The sequence below is a fragment of the Gorilla gorilla genome, chromosome 11, assembly GCF_029281585.2.
Source record: "Gorilla gorilla gorilla isolate KB3781 chromosome 11, NHGRI_mGorGor1-v2.1_pri, whole genome shotgun sequence".
Classification (NCBI taxonomy): Eukaryota; Metazoa; Chordata; class Mammalia; order Primates; family Hominidae; genus Gorilla; species Gorilla gorilla.
In genome coordinates this window covers 134,846,173-134,869,867 of record NC_073235.2, presented here as the reverse complement: position 1 = coordinate 134,869,867, position 23,695 = coordinate 134,846,173, and the positions used below count along the sequence as shown (strand labels likewise).

The 23,695-nt window shown below is 39.1% G+C and overlaps 1 protein-coding gene across 4 annotated transcripts in view; it reads right to left on the bottom strand.

Annotated features, from left to right (window-relative positions):
- DIS3L2 (DIS3 like 3'-5' exoribonuclease 2) overlaps positions 1-23,695 on the bottom strand; it is a 365,113-nt gene that overhangs the window by 153,687 nt on the left and 187,731 nt on the right. For all 4 annotated transcript variants that reach the window (XM_055379766.2, XM_055379768.2, XM_055379769.2 and 1 more), the window contains exon 9: positions 13,559-13,732. In XM_055379766.2, the coding sequence (XP_055235741.1) occupies positions 13,559-13,732 (174 nt within the window). The remainder of the gene's footprint in view (positions 1-13,558; positions 13,733-23,695) is intronic.

Below are 23,695 nucleotides of genomic sequence, written 5' to 3'. Positions count from 1 at the left end.
GCTGTAAATGCCTTTATAAAAAGTACAGTGGCTCATGCCTGTAATCCAGGAGCTCGAGACCACCCTAGGTGACATGATGAAACCTCATTTCTACAGAAAAATACAAAAATTAGCCAGGTGCCCGGGCACGGTGGCTCACGCCTGTAATCCCAGCACTTTGGGAGGCTGAGGTGGGCAGATCACCTGAGGTCAGGCGCTCGAGACCAACCTGGCCAACATGGTGAAACCCCATCATTACTAAAAAAACAAACAAACAAACAAAAATTAGCTGGGTGTGATGATGCATGCCTGTATCCCAGCTACTCCGGAGGTTGACACAGGAGAATCACTTGAACCCAGGAGGTGGAGGTTGCAGTGAGCTGAGATCGCACCAGCATGAGTGACAGAGTGAGACACTGTCTCAAAAAATAAAAAAATAAAAAAATAAAAAAAAATAGCCGGGCATGGTGGCACACGCCTGTGGTCCCAGGTACTTGGGAGGCTGAGGTAAGAGGACTACTTGAGCCTGGAAGGCGGAGGTTGTAGTGAGCCAAGATTGCACAACTGCACTCCAGCCTGGGCGACAGAGTGAGACTTCCATCTCAAGAAAAAAACAAAAACAAAACATAGAAAGATCTGAACTCAATAACATAAACTTCCACCTTAAGAAACCAAAGAAGAACAAACTAAACCTAAGCAAGCAGAAAAAAGAAAATAACAAAGATTAGAGTAGAAATAAATGAAAAAGAGAATTTAAAAAAAAGAGAAGGAAATAAAAAGAATAAGAAGAAAATAAAAGTTGGCTATGTGAAAAGATCAACAAAATTGACAAACCCTGAGCTAAGCTGACCAAAACAGAGAGAGAGAGGGAGAGATTCAAATCACTAAACTAACAAATGAAAGAGCAAATATTACTAACAATCTTACAGAAACAATAAGGATTATAAGGGAATACTAATAACAATGGTATGCCAAGAAATTAGATAACCAAGATGCAAAAGACAAATTTCTAGGAAGAAGCCGGGTGCGGTGGCTCACGCCTGTAATCCCAGCACTTTGGGAGGCCAAGGTGGGTGGATCAGTTGAGGTCAGGAGTTCAAGACTAGCCTGGCCAACATGGTGAAACCCTGTCTCTATGAAGAATATAAAAAATTAGCCAGATGTGGTGGTGGGCACCTGTAATTCCAGCTACTTGGGAGGCTGAGGCAGGAAAATCACTTGAACCCAGGAAGTGGAGGTTGCAGTAAGTTGAAATCGCACCACTGCACTCCAGTTTGGACAACAAGAGTGAAACTCTGTCTAAAAAAAAAAAAAAAAAAATTCTAGGAAGATAAACTGCAGAGGACTTAAAAATGGAAAAGTTCAATAGATCTATAAGAAAAAAAGATACCGAATTAATAAACAAACCACCCCCCCCTCCACCCACCGCCGACACACACACAAAAGCACAGGGCCAGATGGCTTTACTGATGAGTTCTAGAGTGGGAGAATAACGATCAAAAAACTACCTCTTATTGGGTACTATGCTCACTACCTGGGTGACAAAATCATTTGTACACCAAACTATAGAGACATGCAATTTACTCATATAATAAACCTGTACATACATGTACCCCCTGAACCTAAAATAAAAGCTAGAAGAAAAAAAGAAAAAAAACTATACCCCAATTCCTCACAAACTCTTCCAAAACTCATTCTATGAGGCCAGTGTTATCCTCATATAAAACCAAAGTTATCATAAGAAAACTAAAGACTGAAATCTCTTAAAAATACAGAAGCAAAAATCCTAAAAAGGAATCCAGTAAACCAAATCTAGCAATGTAAAAATCATTATACACCATGACAAGGGTGGAATTTATCCCAGGAATGTGATGGCTCAACATATGATAGTCAATCAATGAAACAGATTAATAAAGAACAAAAATCACAGGATTATCTCAACAGACAGAAAAACCATTTGACAAAATCCAACACTCTTCCATGAGAAAACCACTCAATAAATAAGGACTAGAAGGAAAAGCTTTCAGCTGATAGAGAGCATCTACAAAACCCCCAAAGCTTACATTACAATTAATATTGAAAGACTGGGCTGAGTGCTTAGCTCATATCTGTAATCCCAGCACTTTGGGAGGCTGGGGCGGGCAGATCACTTGAGCCTAAGAGTTCAAGAGCAGCCCAGGCAACACGGCAAAACCCTATCTCCAAAAAAAATACAAAAATTAGCTGGGTTTGGTGGCACGCCCTGTTGTCCCAGCTACGTAGGAGGCTGAGCTGGGAAGATCACTTGAGCCTGGAATTGTGAGTTGTGACTGTACCACTGCACTCCAGCCTGGGCAACAGAGCAAGATGCTGTCTCAAAACAAAAAAAACAAAAAAAAAACTGAATGACTGAATGCTTTCCTTCCTCAAGATCAGGACAAGAGAGGCACGCTTCCATTAATTCTATTCAACACTGTACAGAAGGTCCTAGCTTGAGTAACTGGATAACAAAAGGAAATAAAAGGCATCTAAATTAGAAAGGAAGAGGTAAAACTTCCCTATTTGCAGATGACATGAACTTCTAAATACAGGAAATTCCATGGTATCCACGAAAAACAGAGCTAACAATTTTTTTTTTTTTTTTTTTTTTTTTTTTTTTGAGGTGGAGTCTCACTCTGTTACCCTGGCTGGAGTGCAGTGGCGTGATCTCTGCTCACTGCTGCCTCCACCTCCCAGGTTCAAGCGATTCTCCTGCCTCAGCCTCCTGAGTAGCTGGGATTACAGGCACCCGCCACCAAGCCTGGCTAATTTTTGTATTTTTAATAGAGACGGGGTTTCACTATGTTACCCAGGCTGGTCTCAAACTCCTGATCTCAAGTGATCCACCAGCCTTGGCCTCCCAAAGTGCTGAGATTACAGGCATGAGCCACCATGCCCGGCCAACAAATGATTTTTGTAAGGTTGCAGGATACCAGATCTATATATAAATATAAAATGTATTTCTAAACATTAGCAATAAATAATTTGGAAATGAAATTAAGAAAACAATTTTATTTACAACAGCATCAAAAAGAAAAAATACGTAGAATTAAATTTAACAAAGAAGCCTTGTATACTGAAAACTACAAAACATCATTGAAAGAAATTAAAGACCTAATTAATGGACAGACATCCCATGTTCGTAGGTTGGAAGACTTAACAGTGTTAAGATGGAAATGCTCCCCAAACTGATCTACAGACTCAGAGCAATTCTTATGAAAATCCTGAGTGCCTCCTGAAATTGACAAGCTGATCCTAAAATATATATGGCAATGCAAAGAACCCAGAATAGTAGAAAAATCTGAAAGAAAAAAAAGCAAAGTTAGAAGAACCACACTTCTCAATTTCAAAACTTACTACAAAGTTACAATAATTTAGACAGTGTGGTACTGGCATAAAGACAGATATACAGGTGAACGGAACAGAATTGAGAGCCCAGAAATAAACCAATACATTTATGGTCAAATAATTTTTGACAAGAAATGCCAAGACAATTTCATGAAGAAAGAATCATCTTGTCAACAAGTTTTTCTTATGGTGCTGAAACAACTGGCTATCCACAAGCAAAAAAATGAAGTTTGACCCATACCTCACACCATTTACAAAGATTAACTAAAAATGGATCATAAATATAACAACTAACAGTATAAAGTTCATAGAAGAAAACTTATGTTGGCCAGGCACGGTGGCTCATGCCTATAATCCCAGCACTTTGGGAGGCTGAGGCTGATGGATCACTTGAGGTCAGGAGTTGGAGACCAGCCTGCCCAGCATAGCAAAACCCCATCTCTATAAAAACACAAAAAAATTGGCAGGGCGTGGTGATGGGTGCCTGCACTCCCAGCTACTTGGGAGGCTGAGGCAGGAGAATCGCTTGAACCCGGGAGGCAGAGGTTGCAGCTGAGCTCGCGCTACTGCACTCCAGCCTGGATAACAGAGACGCCATCTCAAAACAAACAAACAAAAAGAAAACATATGTCTAACTCTTTGTGATCTTCGCCAATGGTTTTTATAGATATGACACCAAAAACACAAGCAACCAAAGAAAAAACAGACTAAACGGGTCTTCATCAAATTTTGAAACTTTGTGCTTCTAAGGACACCATCAAGAAAGTGAAAGATAGCCAGCCCACAAGTAGGAGAAAATATCTGCAAATCATATATCTGATAAATGACCAGTGTTTGGAATACAGAAACTACTCTTATAGCTCAACAATGGAAAGGCAATCCATTTTAAAAATGGCAAAGGATCTGAATAGATACTATCTGAGTAGATATTTCTTCAAAGAAAATATACAAATGACCAATAAGCACATCAAAATACACTCAGTCTCATTACTCATGACAGAAATGCAAATCAAAACCACAATGAGATACTACCCCACACCTACAATGATGGCTATAATCACAAATACAGATAACAAGTGTTAGGATATGGAGCAACTGAGACCCTCATACATTGCCACAGGGAGTGCAAATGGTACAGCTACTTTGAAAAACAGTTTCACAATTACTCTAAAAGTAGACTGACCATATGACCTAGCAATTTCACTCCTAGGTGTATACCCAAAATAACTGAATGTCCACACCAAAACCTGTACACAAATATTCATAGCAGCATTATTCATAATAGTCAAGCTGGGGAATCAACCCAAATGTCCATCAACTAATGAATAAACAAAATGTGAAATATCCATACAACAGAATATTATTCAGCTATAAAATGGAATTATGTTCTGATATATTTAACATGGATGAACCTTGAAAACATTATGTCAAGTAAACCATGTCAGCTACCAAAGGCAACTTGCTGTATGACTCCATTTATATGAAATGTTCAGAACAGGGAAATCCACAGAGACTGAAAACTGATGAGTAGTTGTGAGAAGCTGGGGGGAGAGGGAATGAGGAGTGACTGCTAATGGAATTTATTTTTGGGGTGACAAAAATGTTCTGGAATTAGATAGTGGTGATGGTTCAACAAATCTACCAATATACGAGAAACCACTGAATTTAAAATGATTAATTTTGTGGTATTTGAATATCTCAATATAAAAAACAGACCTTGCCACCCTGACAGTTATCTCTATACTCCAGTTTATTCCAAATCTTAGACCATCTATACCACAAAATGAAATTTTTAAATATCATTATAGTATAATTTCCAAACAGATTTTATTTAGAAGATGTAGAAATTATCTTTCCCATGCACTCATATTTCTACAGTGCTATAAAAATATTTCTAGGGAATAAATTCAAATATTGTCTTTTGCCAGTAGGCATTTTTCCTCCTGGTTCAGACAAAAATCTATTGATCTTTGAGTATTTGTCTTTTCTGAGAGTGGTGCTATTTATCAACATGAATTTTATGGGCTGATGAAGTATTAAATACTTACAATTAAGAAGGTCCAGTTGTGTATCTACTTTAGGGCCCATTCATCCTGGTTACTATCTATGCATTTCTTGTAATTTCACAGTGAGTTGGGATTTACATGAAAGGAATACTACTGCCAGGAGTTTCAAATGACAATGACAGCTTCCCCATTTGATGCCAAACAATTTAATCTTGCTTCCCTCCAGCTAAGGGAAGAAGGGGTTCCCTTGGCCATCGAAGAACTGAGATTTAAAGCACAACCCTTGAATTTCCTGCGTAATTATCTTTCCTGGGTGGTCCATGGTGGGGCACAGTTGATAGTTATTTGTCAGATAAATGCGGCAGACAATCACTGATGGGATACCATTTTCTTTCAAATCCAAGAATGAGACAGCTCTAAATAACTCAGAAAAGACATTTCAAATACAGAGTCATGCTCTGTTAGAGCTAGAGGGGTTTGAAATACCTAGTTCAGAAAGTTGCAAAATGTATTCTAAGGAATACTAGTTCCACGAGATAATCCATGAGAAGAAACTCTAAGAAATCTATTAACCCACTGTTTTCCAAAAATACTTGCCCACAGATCCTTTTTCTGCATGATACCTATTCATGACCTAGCAACATGTTTTGAAAAATCCTAATCTGGTCAAAAATCCATTTCACAAAAGATAAAGTTGCTCACGGCTCTCCACTTCCCCAGATTTAACTGATTTGCCTAAAATCACCTAGCTAGGCCCTGGGGAGAACTAGGACTAACTTCTAGCGCTCCTTCAATGCTACCACACTGTCTTACCAGGGGAACCTTTTTCCAAAGGCAATTTAATCATATTGGACTTCCTGATGAACAGCAAGATCATTAGTCATTTAATGTTAGTTATGTTTGAAAGCTTTCCCACAAAAGGGTTGACCTGAAAGAGGTTAGTATTATATGACTCTCCTTTCAAGTTGCTATTTCAAGGTTGGTTTTACCTGGAGTGAGAGGAAATTTCTGTCTATTTGGAACAGCTCCATCTTGAAGATTTTTCAATATTTCTTACCACAACCCCCTTTCTGTGCTTAGTATTTTTAGCTCATTGTTTTCTATTTTGGCAGCCGAGAAGCTGCAGTTTGTAATTTTACCTCCAGCTTCATATTTCTTCTTAAAAGTGAATACAATGTCCTGTTTATAATAATAAAATCACTAGTTGGCAGGACGACATTAAATGGAAAAAAAAGAGAGAAAGCAATTGGAAAATTTAGAGCAAGCAATTTTAAGTGCCAAGTTTCACATTTGTAATGGTCTGGTGGAGGTCACTGGGCTTCTTTTTTATTGAGGGAATAGTAAAGAAATAGATACCCACAAGTTCTCTTGTAAAAAGCTATAGAAACCACCTCCACTTCAATGAAACTCATAGTTTTACTGAAAAGTGACATGATTCAAACTTCCATAATAATACTAACTATAGGAGAAACATAAAAATCGCTTTAGTGTGGTATTTTCCCCCTCCAATATTTAGGTTTTCATTTTCCACTTTAATTGAGCTTTTAGGCTTTGGTTTCCTGTTCCAGTTTAGCAACAAAGGAAACAAAACAATATGAATGAAATTTGAAATAACTGGAGCCAGTCTCAGAAATAACTTCTGGGTTTCTTGAGCTTCTGGTGCAACCCCCCTTTAAGCAGTTTCCTTGGACATATTATCTTCCTGATCCTCAAATTTCTGCAGTACTTATGTTGCTTTTCTTTTTTAAAGCCTCAGATGCCCTGCTAAAGACAGCTACAGGTCTAGGCCATGCAAGCAGGGACTCTCCAGAGACTAGAGCTGAAGGTCCAGAAAAATGGTGACCCCAATCAGGAGGGCTATATAGCCCCTAGGAGTTCATGCAAGCCTAACTTCTTGAAAATTGCTAACCAACCATTTTTCTTTTCAAAATAAACACTATTTCTCTCAACTTCAGTTTGCAAAATATTACCCCAATTCCATTGGACCAAAAAACTGGAATTTTACTGACATAATTGGATTATGAGGTTTAAAGATTGATGGAACTTTTCTGTTCCAAATATAATTGTTCAAATATCAAACCTAAACGGGTATGTAGAAGTTCTTACGTAGCTAGAGCCAGAGTAACACTGCAGGCTCTGAGGCAGGATGACCCAGGACAGGGGATTAAGTGACCAAACCATAGGACTTGCAAGCCCTGTTAGAGAAGGATCTTAGAGTCTGAAGGGAACATACTGCCTTTCTGCAGCCATTGACTATCACTAAAATGAAGACAACTTTAGTCACTCTATTTCCCTCTATAACTGCTCATTTCTCAGATCTCACCTCATGCACCAATGACCCTGGCAGTCTGTTCATACCTATATTACAGCACTTGCCATTGTCTGCTGTAATTTATCTGAGTACGAATCTGTCTCCCTGAAGAACAGGGGCTGGCCCTTGGTCGTCTTTGCATTTTCAGTGGCTAACTCAGTACTTGGCATATATATATATATGAATGACATATACGGCATATATGACATATACTATATATAAACAATATATGCAAATAAATGTTTGAAAAAGGTTTGATTTTATTAGTTTACAAAATGTATATTAATTTATTCAATATAGCACATATTTTTCAGCATGTGCTGGGACTCAATCCTACTTCTTTTGACATTCCTAGGAAAATGAATACTGTTTTTAAAAACTCTTTGAAAGCAGTGGACCTCAGAGCAGAAGAAACCACATGATCACAAACACTTGCACCAAGCACCCCCTCCTTCATTACAATTCCACATTTGACTACTGCTTAATAGTTTCATTCATGTTCTTCTGCCACCAAACTGAGAGTTCCACAAGGGCAGTGAATACATCTATTTCTGTTCACTGTTGTATCCTCAGTGCCCATGGTTGGTGTTCCATAAATATTTTTGGTATAAAAACTGAATAAATCCATCATAAAACCAGTCAAAGAAAAGGAAAAGGTTATCAGATCCAAATACCTCCACATGCTTACCTACTGCTGTACAGTACTGCATGCTAACCAACTACATCACTGGAGCTCATTCCACACACTTATGGCTTCTCTTTATGTGTGTTAAAAATAAGGAATTAACTGACACTACATAACTACATGAATTAACCCTGGCACCCTCACTATGTGTGGGTCAGGTGGTAGGTGAGGTGTACAGATGAAAAAGTTGGTGTTCTGGAACACAAAGGCAATGACAGTGGCACTCTTGGTTCCTATGCTTTTGCCAAGTGCAAATAATGGGTCTTTACTCATGCCCAGATACATGGATTTATGGATATTGTCTAGTTTTAGCTAAACTAATCCTTGCAAAAAAAGGCAACTGGCTAAAAAAAGATTACTGCAAAGGTCCATATATTGAAGATAATACTAAACCACTAATACTCCTAGTAATATCATTAACACTAGAAAAATGGCAACACTGACATTTCTTCTGTGTCTAATATGAATTCATCTCCAGCCACATTATAATTTCAAAACAATGGCTATCAGTCATGTGTTACCTATCAGATACTTTAGGAAAATTAAACATGCTTAATCTGTCCCTTCAAGGTAAAGGTGATATTTTAACAATAAGAAAAAAAATTATTGCATTTTGAAAACAAAATAACATATTCGAATTTTAAAGATAACATTTTTTTAAATGGATGTTTTGAAATACTTCTATTGTTATATTATTTGGGGACTAAAATGATGTAAGTGTATAAACTACAAAATCATTCATATCCATAGACTTAAACTTCCTAATAGAATTATTTTTATTTATTTTTATTTTTTTGAGACAGAGTCTCGCTCTGTCACCCAGGCTGGAGTTCAGTGGCACAATCTTGGCTCACTGTAACCTCTGCCTCCGGGTTCAAGCAATTCTCCTGCCTCAGCCTCCCAAGCAGCTGGGATTACAGGTGCCCGCCACCACACCCGGCTAATTTTTGTATTTTTAGTGAGACAGGGTTTCACCATGTTGGCCAGGCTGGTCTCGAACTCCTGACCTCTGGTGATCTGTCCACCTCGGCCTCCCAAAGTGCTGGGATTACAGGTGTGAGCCAATGTGCCTGGCTGAATTTTTTAACTAGTTTTTAAAGATAACAACTAAAGAGTAACTGGAGATTATAAATCTATTTTTTTAATCTAAAAACGCAGCACCTTTCAATGAATCCACAAGAACTGACATCAGAAAAGATGGAAATTTACTAGCTGAATTTCAAAATGAATTGGAATATAATTGGCTAATAGGACTGAGAAATGAGTATTAGGATTTTGTAAGCACAGCTCACATCTTCTAAACATATATCCTTTTCAATTATGATAATCATCAAAACCAAGTACCAAAACATACAGAACTTAGAATCAGATCTCTGAATTTCCATATTAGTAGTTGTTAAAGTAAAATTTTAATAAATAAATAATAATATTCAACCATACTGCTTTCACCACAAGTAAAATTACTATATAAAGTTTTCTATACTTTTCGTAAGTAAAATGAAAATATTTAAAAATTTTTCTCATTACATTTTTATTTTTCTATTTTCACTTACGTTTATAATGTACATAATAGACTATCAACGTAGTAAATTCATGTATAGTTTTAAAATAAAGACAAGCATTAGTGGTAATTTACTATATTACTTCTTGATGCCTAAAGTAGTAATTTCTAAACTTCAGACATTACTACTTTAGGCATTAAGAAACATCAGAAAAATTTTAAATGCAAAGGAGTAAAAATAAATCAGATTTGAATTTTAGAAACATAATCCTGAGGATAATGGGCAAGGATAACCTATTTTAAGGTTAAAGTAATTTTTTTTTTTTTTTTGACTGAGATGCACTCTATCGCCCAGGCAGTGGCATGATCTCAGCTTGCTGCAACCTCTGCCTCCTGGGTTCAAGCAATTCCCCTGCCTTGGCCTCCCAAGTAGCTGGGATTATAGGCACCTGCCACCATGCACAGCCAATTTTTGTATTTTTAGTAGAGATGAGGTTTCACCATGTTGGCCAGGCTGGTCTCCAACTCCTGACCTCGAGTGATCCACCCACCTTGGCCTCCCCAAATGCTGGGATTATAGGTGTGAGCCACTGTGCCCAGCCCAAAGTAATTTTTTGTTGTTGTTGTTGATGGAGTCTCGTTCTGTCGCCAAGCTGGATTGCAGTCGTGCGATCTCGGCTCACTGCAACCTCCGCCTCCCGGGTTCAAGCGATTCTCCTGCCTCAGCCTCCTAAGTAGCTGGGACTACAGGCACGTACCACTATGCCCAGCTAATTTTTGTATTTTTAGTAGAGATGAGGTTTCACCGTGTTGGCCAGGATGGTCTCGATCTCATGATCTGCCCGCCTCCACCTTCCAAACTGCTAGGATTACAGGCGTGAGCCACGGCGCCCGGCCCAAAAGTAATTTTTTAAAAAATCCTCGTTACTTCACGAATAGCAGAGAGCACCCTACAAACTCCTTCTGTCTTTGGATCCTTTCACAGGGCGCATGCGTGTGTGTGTGTGTGTGTGTGTGTGTGTGTGTGTGGTGTGTGTATGTAAGATATATTTTAACAAAGGCTTTCTGCAGAGCAAGGTTTATTTTCTTTTTTCCCTTAGACAGAGTCTTGCTCCGTTGTCCAGGCTGGAGTATAGCGGCATGATTATAGCTCACTGCAGCCTCAAACTCCCAGGCTCAAACAATCCTCCCGCCCCAGCTTCCCAAGTAGGCACACACCACTGTGCCTGGCTAATATTTTATTTATTTATTTATTTATTTATTTATTGTAGAGACAGGGTCTCACTAAGGACCTCTTCTTATTCTATGGTCTAAACCAGAAGGCAATAAAGGTCAAAGAAATGGCAAGATAGAGCCATGAGAGGGGAATTTACTGCAATATTGGGCCCCATAACTACTAACATGCTTATTATTTACCAGTAGGCTAAAAGGCTAGAAAAAATGGAATACTTCTATTTTGTGACTTTCACATTTATAATTTTTTAAAGTTATACAAGTTACTTTAAAAAAGATTTGGACCAGGTGTGGTGGCTCACGCCTGTAATCCCAACACTTTGGGAGGTCAAGGCAGGAGGATCTCTTGAGGCCAGGAGTTCAAAACCAGCCTGCTCAACATAGCAAGACCCCATCTCTACAAAAGTAAAATAAAAGAATTAGCCGGGTGTGGTCACACATGCTTATAATCCCAGCATTTTGGGAGGCTAAGGCAGAAGATCACTTGAGCCCAAGAATTCAAGGCTGCAGTGAGCGATGACTGCACCACTGCACTCCCGCCTGGGCAATAGAGTGAGATGCTGTCTTAAAAATAATAATAATAATTTGAATAGTATGGCAGTATGCAAAATGAAAAGTCAAAGTTCACTTCCCTGTTGCCTTACCACTCCACTGAATCCACTCTCCATGGTAGTCACTGTTAACAGTTTATTTCCTTCCAGGCCTTTTTCTATGCATATATACTTTGATGTGTATATGTATACACACATATATGTATATGTGTATATTTATGTAGTTTTTGTATTACTTTACAAAATATAGGCTCATATTCATATTGTTTTGAAACCTGCTTGACTTAATAATATATTATAGCTATTCTTTTAGGAAAGTCAACATGGATATAGCTCCTTTTTGCAGAGCTGCAAGGAATGCTATCATATTGACGTAACACAGGTTACTAAACCATTCCTTTATTAATGGACATTAGCAGTGTCTTTAATGTTTAACTTTTATGACAAGACAGCAATGAACGTTCTTGTACATATATTTTTGTACACTTCGAGTAGAGTTTGGGGTGCAGGAGTAGGTACATTTAAAATGTTGATAGATACTGCAGCATGGCTACACTAAATTCTACTAAACAATAAGGTTCAACCATTTATTCTAGCATTCTTTTCCCATTAAATCATTAGATAGATTCCTAGATTCAGGAAATGACCTCAGAAAACAAACCCCTCAATTTGTATATGAGAAAACAAAGGTTCAGAGAGGTTAATGTTATGGGCCCAAGACCTCGGAGCCCCTGAAGAGATAACACACCCATGTGCTAGCAGGGGTTCAGTGATAGAGGGGTTATTATGAAAATCCAGGAATGCAATATGGGTTAACCGACTTCAAATGTAATATGTGTTCTATGAGAGATACTAACAAGTAGGAAAGGGGACTAATGATCATCTCCTTTTCCTTGCCTAACCTCAATAAGAAAAGAAAAAGGCAGTAAATTACTAAAAGATACAATAGTAAGAAGGTACAGAGAGGGAGTATTCACAAACTAGGTGGGTAACAGGCACCCAGAGCTGAAGGTGTCATAAGTTCAGCTGCATGAAGCGAGCAAGTGTGGTGGAAAAGACTTTGACATGGGATGACCTTAGCAAAAACCTTCCACAGCCTCAGTGGGTTGTATCAAAAGTTTCTTGGTTCTAAATATCTCCATGTGGCATCCAAAATGAGTGCCAGTACTGAAACCAAATTCTGAAGAGAAATATCAGAAAAGAACTAACATCCCACAATGAAGAAACATCTTCAAAGAAGATGTTGTTATAAAAATACCACAAAAGTACTTTCCAACAAATTCCAGACCTAAAAGTAAGGCTTTAAAATGAGGCTCCAAGTACAGAAGTCTTGAATCCTTTGCTCTGTGCCTGAAGAGGCCCATTTAAAGGAAGGCACTTCTCACTAGATAACAGTCTGTACTTGACCAGATCTATGGCAATGAGAAGATAGGCACTGTAGCTTTTGAAGTTAGAATGGTCTAAAACAGGGATCAGTAAACTTTTTCTGTAAAAGGCTGACAGTAACTACTTTTGGCTTTGCAGGCCATATGGTCTTGGTTGCAACTAATCAACTGGGCTGTTGTAGGGCAAAAAACAGCCATAAGCAACATAGATAATGAATAAGCATGGCCATGTTCCAATGCAACTTTATGGTCGCAGAAATCTGAATTTCATATAATTTTCATAAAACATTATTCTTGTTTTAATTTTTTCCAACCATTTAAAAATGTAAAAACCATTCTTAGCTCATGGGTTGTACATAAACAGGTAGTAGGCTGGATTTAGCCTGTGGGCCATAATTTGCCAACTGTGGTACAGAAGCACCTATTCCCAACTGAACTGAACTTGAATGTTCGTGGAAAGATGAAAACATCTAAGCCTAGCCCCTAGGAAAGTTAAGGCAGAAAGGGAGATATACGTTCTTAAAGGGTTTCAGGTGCTTACCTTAAATCCCTTCTCTTGCTCAACTCCTCTGGTGGAATTGTCCATGGCAGGCCTTGAGGAAGACATTCTAGAACTTCTGAAGAGAAATCAGAGAAATCCACGCCATACTCTGTTAGTATTCCTTCTGTTTCAGGCTCAATTTCACCAGCCTGCCCAAGACTCTTAGCCAGCTGCCTATGGATAGAACAGAAACGGAATAACTGGGTTAGTGAACAAATGGAACATAGGTACCTGTCTCCTCTCTAAAAGTAAAGTAGTGGGAAAGTTTAAAATCTCCTGCCCTTCCACCAGTAGAAACATGATCATCCGCAAATCACTGGCAAGGGGAAAGCAAAAGACACAGTAATGCTCTTCTCCTGTTAAATCTGTAACTACAGTGTAATTTCACCTTTTTTTATTTGACATTCTGACTTGAGAAACAGAGCCAGAAGGCTTTTCTTAGGACCCCTCCAATTGTTCTTCACAGAGAAGTCAAAATTGATATTATGATCAATCCAGTGTGCTATTAAATCATTAGTTTCAGAGTGCCTGTACATTAAGTCATGCTTACTAGATTAATTCTGATGTTCCTATTTCACAACTCTACCAGTTTTTAATCTTTAAAATTTTAAAATATTTTATCTAAACACAAAAGTAATATACATTCATTGCAAAGAAGTTAGAAAACACAAAATCCACTGAGAAGAAAATTAAAATTATCCGTAAACCAGTCACCCATGCACATTTTAGGGCACTGGCCCATTAAAAATAAAATTGCATGTAACAGGACAATGCTAACATTATGAACAGGGTTCCACCTTTCAGAAGGCAGATCTCACTCCTTACCAAATTGACAGCTCTCTATTCTCATAAGCATTGTCATGCCACATACAGATCACAAGTCTAAAGTTGTGCGTTGAATACAGGCAGCCAACAGGAAATGTGTTATGGGCCTTGGCTGCCTTTGTAGAGGGTATTGCAGAGACCAAAAATGGCCATCTCCTCTGTTGTACAAGTCTACTTATCTACCAGGGTGCTCCAAGAGTCCGCCCTCAGCACTTCCTGCAAGAAATTTAGCTATGGCATCAGGACATTCTCTCGGGCTATTCGATTTCTATGAAAAAGGTTCTGTTTCCTAAATAAGGGTAGATGCTTGGCTGCTGGAGTTCTTACATGCACAGTGGTAAAGAGGAATAGGGGAGATGGTTGCCTCATAAGCAGACTTTTAACAAATTCCAATCTTCAGCCTTGCCACTGGAATGCAGCAGTGATGGCAGCAGGGCTGGCCCCATTTCTCACACTAGTCAAGAGAGACCAGCCCAGTCTACTTGTCCACCCGCCCACCAGCCTATGATCTCGGCAGCCTGCAGACTGACCTGTGGGCTCCTCCCATATAATGTGGACTCAGAAGAGTACTTTCTCCACAAATGGGTGGTCTCTCCCATAAAACACATCAAAAAGCCAGACAGCAAAAATATGAGAGAAAAATTAACAGAAAGCAATCTGGAAAATCCCCAAATATGTGGAAATCCAACAACCCATAGGTTAAAGAAGAAATAAAAAAAGAATTAGAAAATATTTTGGACCAGGTGCAGTGGCTCACGCCTGTAATCCTAGCACTTTGGGAGGCTGAGGCAGGCGGATCACAAGGTCAGGAGATCGAGACCATCCTGGCCAACATGGTGAAACCCCGTCTCTATCAAAAATACAAAAATTAGCTGGGCGTGGTGATGCGTGCCTATAATCCCAGCTACTCAGGAGACTGAAGCAGGAGAATCCCTTGAACCAAAGAGTCAGAGGTTGCGGTGAGCCGAGATCGTGCCAGTGCACTCCAACCTGGTGACAGAGTGAGACTCTGTCTCCAAAAAAAAAAAAAAAAAAAAATTGAACTGGGGTCAGGCACGGTGGCTCACATCTGTAATCCCATCACTTTGGGAGGCCAAGGCGGGTGGATCACTTGAGGCTAGGAGTTTGAGACCAGCCTGGCCAACGTGGTGAAACCCCGTTTCTACTAAAAATACAAAAAATTAGCTGGGTGTGGTGGTACACACCTGTAATTCCAGCTATTTGGGTGGCTGAGGCAAAGGAAACACTTAAATCCAGGAAATGGAGGTTGCAGCGAGCCGAGATGGCATTACTGCACTGCAGGCTGGGCGACAGAGCGAGATGCTATCTCAAAAAAGAAAGGAAAGGAAGGAATGGAGAGAGGGAGGAAGGGAATTCTGAATTGAATGAAAACACAACATGTCAACATTTGTGAGAAGTAGCTAAAACAGTGGTTGGAGGGTAATTTACAGCATTAAATGCTCACATCGGAAAGGAAGAAAAGTGTCAAATCAGTGATCTAAGCTTCTATGTTAAAAAACTGAAGAACAAATTAGATTCCAGGTAAGGAGAAGGACAGAAATAATGAAGAAAAAAGAATCAATGAATAGAAAATGAACAAATAGGCTGGACGCAGTGGCTCATGCCTGTAATCCCAGCACTTTGGGAGGCCAAGGCGGGAGGATCATGAGGTCAAGAGATTGAGCCCATCCTGGTCAACATGGTGAAAAACCCCATCTCCACTAAAAATACAAAAATTAGCTGGGTGTGGTGGTGCATGCCCGCAGTCCCAGCTACTCCGGAGGCTTAGACAGGAGAATCGCTTGAACCCGGGAGGTGGAGGTTGCGGTGAGCCGAGATCACGCCACTGTACTCCAGCCTGGGCAACAGAGTGAGAGTCTGTCTCAAAAAAACAAACAAACAAACAAACAAAAATGAATGAATAATGAAAACAAATCAATAAAACAAAAAACTAATTCTATTTTTTAGACAGGGTCTCACTCTGTCACCCAGGTGCAGTGGCACAATCATGGCTCACTGCAGCCTCGACTTCCCAGGCTCAAGCAATACTCCCACCTCAGCCTCCTGAGTAGCTGAGGCCCATCTAATTTTTGTATTTTTTGTAGAGATGGGGTTTTGCCACGTCGCCCAGGCTGGGACTCAAACTCCTGAGCTCAAGCAATCTGCCCACCTCGGCCTCCCAAAGTGCTGAGATTACAGCTTTGAGCCACCACACCTGGCTCAAAAGCTAATTCTTTGAAAAGAGAAAAACAGATAAATTTCTAGCCTGACTGATCAAGAAAAACAAGGAGGGAAAAACACAAATTACCAATATCAAGAATGAAAGAGGAGACACCATTTTACATCCCACAAGCATTAAAAGGATAAGGGAATAATGAATGACTTTAAGACAATAAATTCAACATCTTGGATGAAATGGGCAAATTCCTTGAAAGATGCAAACTGCCTAGGATAATTAAAATAAATTGATACTTGAATATTCCTATTTAATATATCTATTATCTATTTTATCTAATGTATCTATTAAAGAAACTGAATTCACAGTTTGAAACCTTCCCGCATAGAAAACTCCAGACCCAGATGGCTTCACTGGTGAATTCTACCAAGTATTTAAGAAAGAATTATTGCCAATTCTACATAAACTCTTCTAGAATAAAGAGGTAGATGGCATACTTTCCAACTAGTTTAATGAAGACAGCAGTACCTTGATATCAAAACCAAAGGATTAATGAGATCAATACCTCTCACAGACTTAAAATTCTTACAAAGGTATATCAGTTATTGAAAAAGAAAATTTAAAACTTCTTACAAGGTCATTAGCAAATAGAATTCAGTAATATATAAAAAAGGTGATACATCATGACCAAATAATGCAAGATTTGTCCAACAATGAAACATCAATCAATACAACATATTAACAAACAAAAAACAAACACATATAATCATCTCAGTAAATGAAGAAAAAGCATTTGACAAAATTTCAACATTCACTTAAGATAAAAGCCCTCAGCACATGAGTAACAGGAATTTCTTCAACTTGGTTAAAGGCCTCTATGAGAATCCTAGCATAATGTAAAACTTAGTGGTGAAAAGTGAAATGCTTTCCCTTGGAGCAGAAAGAAGACAAAGTGTTCATTTTCACCAATACTATTTATTTAACATTGTACTGGAGGTACTAGTGAATGCCATAAAGCAAGAAAAAGAAGGGGCATACAAATTGGAAAGGAAGAATTGCACATTGCCTATAAGCAGGACAAAGGACTACAATTCCCGTCATGGAAGTGACCAGCTTCCTACTACATAATGCCTGGCCTCTCTTTATACAAGCCTCCTCTCACTCTGTGAGAACCAAAATCCGGTACACTGTGTGTGACTTAAACTCTGCCTCAACTCAAGACTTTGAATGTGAAGACAGAAACACAAAGACAAAAGGCTGCTTAGGATTCACTCATGACAGCTAGAATGGTTTCTCGTGATAGCAGTGGTGGCAGCAGCATCCAATGAAAATGGTGTCCTGCAAGAGTGGTGGTAAGAAAATAACTGGCATTACAGCCAAACTAATCCTGATAAAAGATGATGGTTGGGCTTCTTGTTCTTGGCTTTCCAGAGTTGCCTTAGTTCACATCCCTTTTCAGGTCATTCAAGTCTTTTGCTCAGTGAGCTCTTCAGTATCCTCCCAATAAATTCCTTTCCCAACCAGAGGTGGTTTTTCTTGCTTGTAACCAGGAACCCAGACAATTGAAGACTCAGGTCCCATTAATTTTCAAAATGACTAAATTATTACCTGTGTTCACTAGAATGAAGTTCAACTGAAGATATGGGGGACCTATTATCCCAACCTTTGAAATTTGAAGGACACAGGAATTCAACACTGCGAGTACAAGATGAATACTTATAACAATGTTGTTTAGCTTAAAGACAACTTTATTCTGGTGATGACAGGTAATAATTAGTAATTTTAAAAATTATTTTGTATTCTGAAAATTAATGGAATCTGAGTTACTTCCAACCCATCTAACTCATTTATTATTCTCACAGGTCCCTGAGGTTCTGTTTCCTACATTCGTCTCCTAATATCAATGTCTTTAACTGTCTGTCTGGGTTCTTGTTTGTAAGCACAAAAGACCAGTGCTGTTTGGAAAAGAAAAAAAGAAATTTCTTGAAAGGATATCAAAGGGCTCACAGAAACAGTGAGAAGCTTCGAGAGCCAGAAAAAGGGGGAGAAACAAAGAATTACATGCTTCATCTCTAAATTCTTCATTCTAAATTCTTCATTTCTAAGACTGAAAGTCAGGGACTTAGTATGTCCAACAAAAAAGTATCTTGAATCTCTTGTAGCTGCCAGGCTAAGACAGAAAAAACAAATTGAAAGGGTGATGAATCATTACACCATTGAATTTAAGGTATCATTAAGTCACTTAGGTGAAAAGTAGGACACTAATCAGACAGAGTAAGATTCAGAGAACCCGAACACACACATGCACACACACACACACACACACACACACACACACGCACACATGATATAAAGGAGGATGCAGAAAGGTTTGAGTACCTTGAATGCCTAGTTCCAACTGACCCTCCATTGTCATGAGTCATAAATGGACACGATAGCATTAAATCCATTGTAAGGGATGGTCTCTGAAAAGACAATATAGCAGAAACTTTCTCCCAGTGGGCAGAACTTCAAGCCCTATGTCCATGGTCCACTTTAGCTGAGGAAGGACAACCTCATAGGCTGATAGGCAGTGACTACAAGTTTAACCAGATGGATAGGGACCTGAAAGAATAAAGACTGGAGTACTGGTGACAAGGGCATCTAGGGAAAAGACATGTGGATGAAATGGGCCCACTGAAATGAGTCCAGACAGGGTATAACTATTTGTGCTCCATGAGAGTGCACAGTGAAAGGCTTCCACTGTGGAGGCAGGATGGCCTGCGCCCATGTATGTCCCCATCGCTGCAGTGCTTGCTCAAGGGACATAGGAACAAAGCACAAGGCAGCAGGAAATGCACTCCACAACATTCACTTCTCACTAATGCTGACCTGAATACCATTCTTGCAGGATGCTAGCTTGCCAGCAGCAGCAACCAACTCTGAGCACCTGATACACAGCCATGCCAGGAGGACCCCCAACTACTTCACATCAGATCTTATCCAGTGAGCTCTTTTAGGATGGGAAAGGCAGTAATTCCTCCACTAAAAGAGACACTTACTCTAGGTTTGCTATCTGCATTTCTTCTACCTATATTGCTTATGTAAACACCACAATCCTCAGATTTACGAAATATCTTTTAAGCTATTATCGCACTCAACATTGTTTGTAATTAAGGACTTCACCTTTTGGAAGAAGCAAAGCCCATACATTTCACTGACTGGCATGATGTAATGATCTGACTACTAAGCTGTTGGACTAACCAGGAGGCATCAGTTGTGAGGGGGGAGTGCCATCCTCCAGGATGCACTGGTGCTCTGATTTAGCATCCTACAGGCAGTGTACATGGTTTGGGAAGAAAGAATGCAAGGGAGGAGTCAGGCCTTTCAATATCACACTTAAGACCCACACATAAAATATTTAGTTTTGCCTACATAATGCTCATCTCTACAGTTGAAAGGTTTTAGTACCTCTGGGGACATAATTATGATTCCTCTGAATTGGAATCTGAGACTACAAGAACCCTGACTGATATTAAAAGGCAGAAAATATGCTATGTACTTTCCTTCCAAAAAAAACGTATGTGCAACTCAAGCCAACTGAGAGGTTACTCAGAAGTAATAATTCAAGAATGGCAACAACAATATAAACAAGTTAATAATATATTATTTTGAGGCATAGAAAATTGCCAATATTTGACCATTTATTAACATGTAAAACACAGTTTCTTCTGATTCCACCTAATAGTATTAAACGTTACATAAAATAACTAACCATCCATTAATTAGATAGCATACATAGCTTCTGGGAGAAGTATAAAAATGAGATATATCACATAGAGTTTATTAGAGAACCACACTAATACGAAAAGAAACAAATTCTTCTATGTGGTGGGAGTCTCAGTGTTTGTGAGGCTGACCTAGAACACAGTGACCATACTATTCTCGCCTTGAAGTTAAGAGTGAGTGAAGTTGGAATGCTATCCTCCAGGATACAATATGGACCAAAATGACTGTCTTATGCCTAAAATAGAAAAGGGGCTAAAAACTTAGACAAAAAGCATTTTATAATGTCCAGTTTTTTAAATATAACACTAAAGTCCAGGAAGAACTCACTATTTAAAGATTTCAGGGAGGGAGAGTAGAAGGAACCATCCAAACATTCTATTAAAAAAAAAAAAACCCACATTTAAAAGGAAAAAAAGGAGCAAGAAAAAGAAATGGCAGAAGGACAAAACAATCTCTATAAGCATATAACCACAGAAATGACCAAAGATACTCTCAAGAACTCCCAAAAATATAAGCTTTATAAAACAAGAGCTTGAAGCAAAGATGCAAGTGCATAAGGAATAAATAAGTCATGAAAGGAAACAAAAACTAGGTTTTTAGACCTCAGGAAATAAGTAGAAAAGAACGATAAAACTATCACAGAAAATGAAAGTCATACTGGAGATACCTAATGAAGAACTGACACTATTTGAAAGCCATAAGGATCATAGAGTAAAATCTTGAGAAAAGTGAGGAAAATGAAACTGGGCAAGTAGAGTTTAAAAAGGTAACAAAGAAAACAGACAGATGTGAAAGGCAGACCAAGGAGTTCCAGGCATCCTTGAAATACAGAGCTAGAGATGAGGAATAGAAAACATTTTCTAAGATTCTTTGGAATAGAAAACTTTTTTTTTTTTTTTTAGATGGAGTCTCACTCTGTCGCCCAGGCTGGAGTGCAGGGGTGCGATCTCAGCTCACTGCAAGCTCCGCCTCCCGGGTTCACACCATTCTCCTGCCTTGGCCTCCTGAGTAGCTGGGACTACAGGCACCCGCCACAACACCCGGCTAATTTTTTGTATTTTTAGTAGAGACGGGGTTTCACCATGTTAGCCAGGATAGTCTCAATCTCCTGACCTCGTGATCCGCCCGCCTTGGCCTCCCAAAGTGCTGGGATTACAGGCGTGAGCCACCACGCCTGGCCAGAAAACATTTTCTATTCCTCATCTCTAGATCCTTCCTTCGGCATAACTGAAGGAAGGAGCTAGAGATGAAGAAAAGAAAACGTTTTCCAAGATCATTAAGAAAACTTTTCTGAAATAAAGAAAATGTAGGTTTACAGAAAGGGTAAGTCTCAGAAAAGAAAATTACAGAAAATCACCAATGAAATATATTCTAGTGGAGTTACTGGATTTCAAAGATAAAGATTTCTAAATACAAGAACTCAGGGAATAGAGTTCTCATAAGCCTTTTCTGAAAAACTGCAAAGTGATGAACTGAGGTGTACCAAGAGATGGAGAAATTCCTCCACAAAGACTGGCGCTGAGCACTAGATCCATGAATGGAGTGGTGGGAGGGTGAGGAGGAGGGAGGACAAAAGGAAGCAAGTGAAGTGATGAACCTGATATTAGTTGTTAAAACAGTCCTGTCATACCAGTTATTGGACCTTTAGAAAATTAAGGAGAAAAAAAATTTTTCGTCTTTTTTGGAGCTTTGTAAAGTTCTGACACAATGTTTTACCAGGTTATACTCTGAGTCCAAAGAGTCTCAATTTGTTTACTCAAATTACAACATGGCTCATAAAGACAAAATTATATTTTAGTTATGGTTTCCAAATGTGATCAATGACTCCAAGTTCCTATTAGTAGTAATTAACATTTATTTTACGAGTTCCAGAGAACATTTCTCAAGTTCCTTATTTAAATAAATTTATTATGGACTTTCATTGGAGATCTATTTTACAGCAGCATAGACTGGACAGCTTACGGCAGATAAAAATCTAACAGATCAGCATGCTGAAAGAGCTCATGCTTTGGGGGCCTTAGATGCCCTAGAAAGAATCCTATCTCGGCCGGGTGCGGTGGCTCACACAGGTAACCCCAGCACTTTGGGAGGCCAAGGCGGGTGGATCACGAAGTCAAGAGATCGAGACTATCCTGGCCAACATGGTGAAACCCCGTCTCTACTAAAAATACAAAAATTGCTGGGCGTGATGGTGCGCACCTGTAGTCTCAGTTACTTGGGAGGCTGAGGCAGGAGAATCGCTTGAACCCAGGAAGCAGAGGTTGCAGTGAGCCGAGATTGAACCACTGTACTCCAGCCTGGCGACACAGTGAGACTCCGTCAAAAGAAAAGAGGGGAGGGGAGGGGAGGGGAGGGGAGGGGGCAGGAGAAGAGAGGAGAGGAGAGGAGAGGAGAGGAGAGGAGAGGAGAGGAGAGGAGAGGAGAAGAGAGGAGAAAAGAGGGGAGCAGAGGGGAGGGGAGGGTAGGGGAGGGAAGGGAGGGGAGGGAAGGGAAGGGAAGAGAAGAGAAAAGAGAATCCTATCCTGTCTACTTAGTCATGAACTCTTCTGTCACCTTGAAAACCAGAATTCTTTGGTAGGTAAACAAAGCCAAATTCTACTAGGGAACTGACTTTTACATTGTGTATTTGTCTTGCAGAAGGGTTTATTTTTATATTTTAAATTTAATTTCATTGTAAATTCTATTTAAAATGAATCATGAAAGTAACTTTCCCTTTTATGTAATGTAGTTCAAATGTTACAACTTTCTAAGTAGTTTCTGTCTTCTGCTTACTGTCTGAAAAGATAACAGCTGCTTTAGGACAACTATGATTCAATGTTATGTCAAAATATCTGGTGATTCTCTTAAAAACCACATTTCATCCTATTCTGCATTAAAATATGTCCTTCAAAAATAACTTAGAAGCTCTCATAGTCAAGAGGAATCTAAAGAGACAAGACAACTAAATGTAATATGAGATCCTGGAACAGATAAAGGACATTAGATTTTTAAAAACAAGAAAGTTTGAAGAAAGTACGGACTTCCATTAATAATGTATCAATATTGGTTAAGAGAAAAAAACTAGTTTTGGAGGAGGAGAGAAGGGGCAGGTGAGAACTGTACTATCTTGACAATTTTCTGTAAATCTAAATCTGTTCTGAAACATAAAGTTTATTTTTATGGGCCAGACATGGTAGCTCACGCCTGTAATCCCAGCACTTTGGGAGGCTGAGGTGGGAGGATCACTTGAGCCCAGGAGTTCGAGACCTGTTTGGACAACACAGCAAGACCCCATTCCTATTTATTAATTAATTAATTAAAATTAAGTTTATTTTAAAAATCTTGGAGCAGAAAAGGAGTAAAAGTAATTTAGATGTCAAGCAACAGAT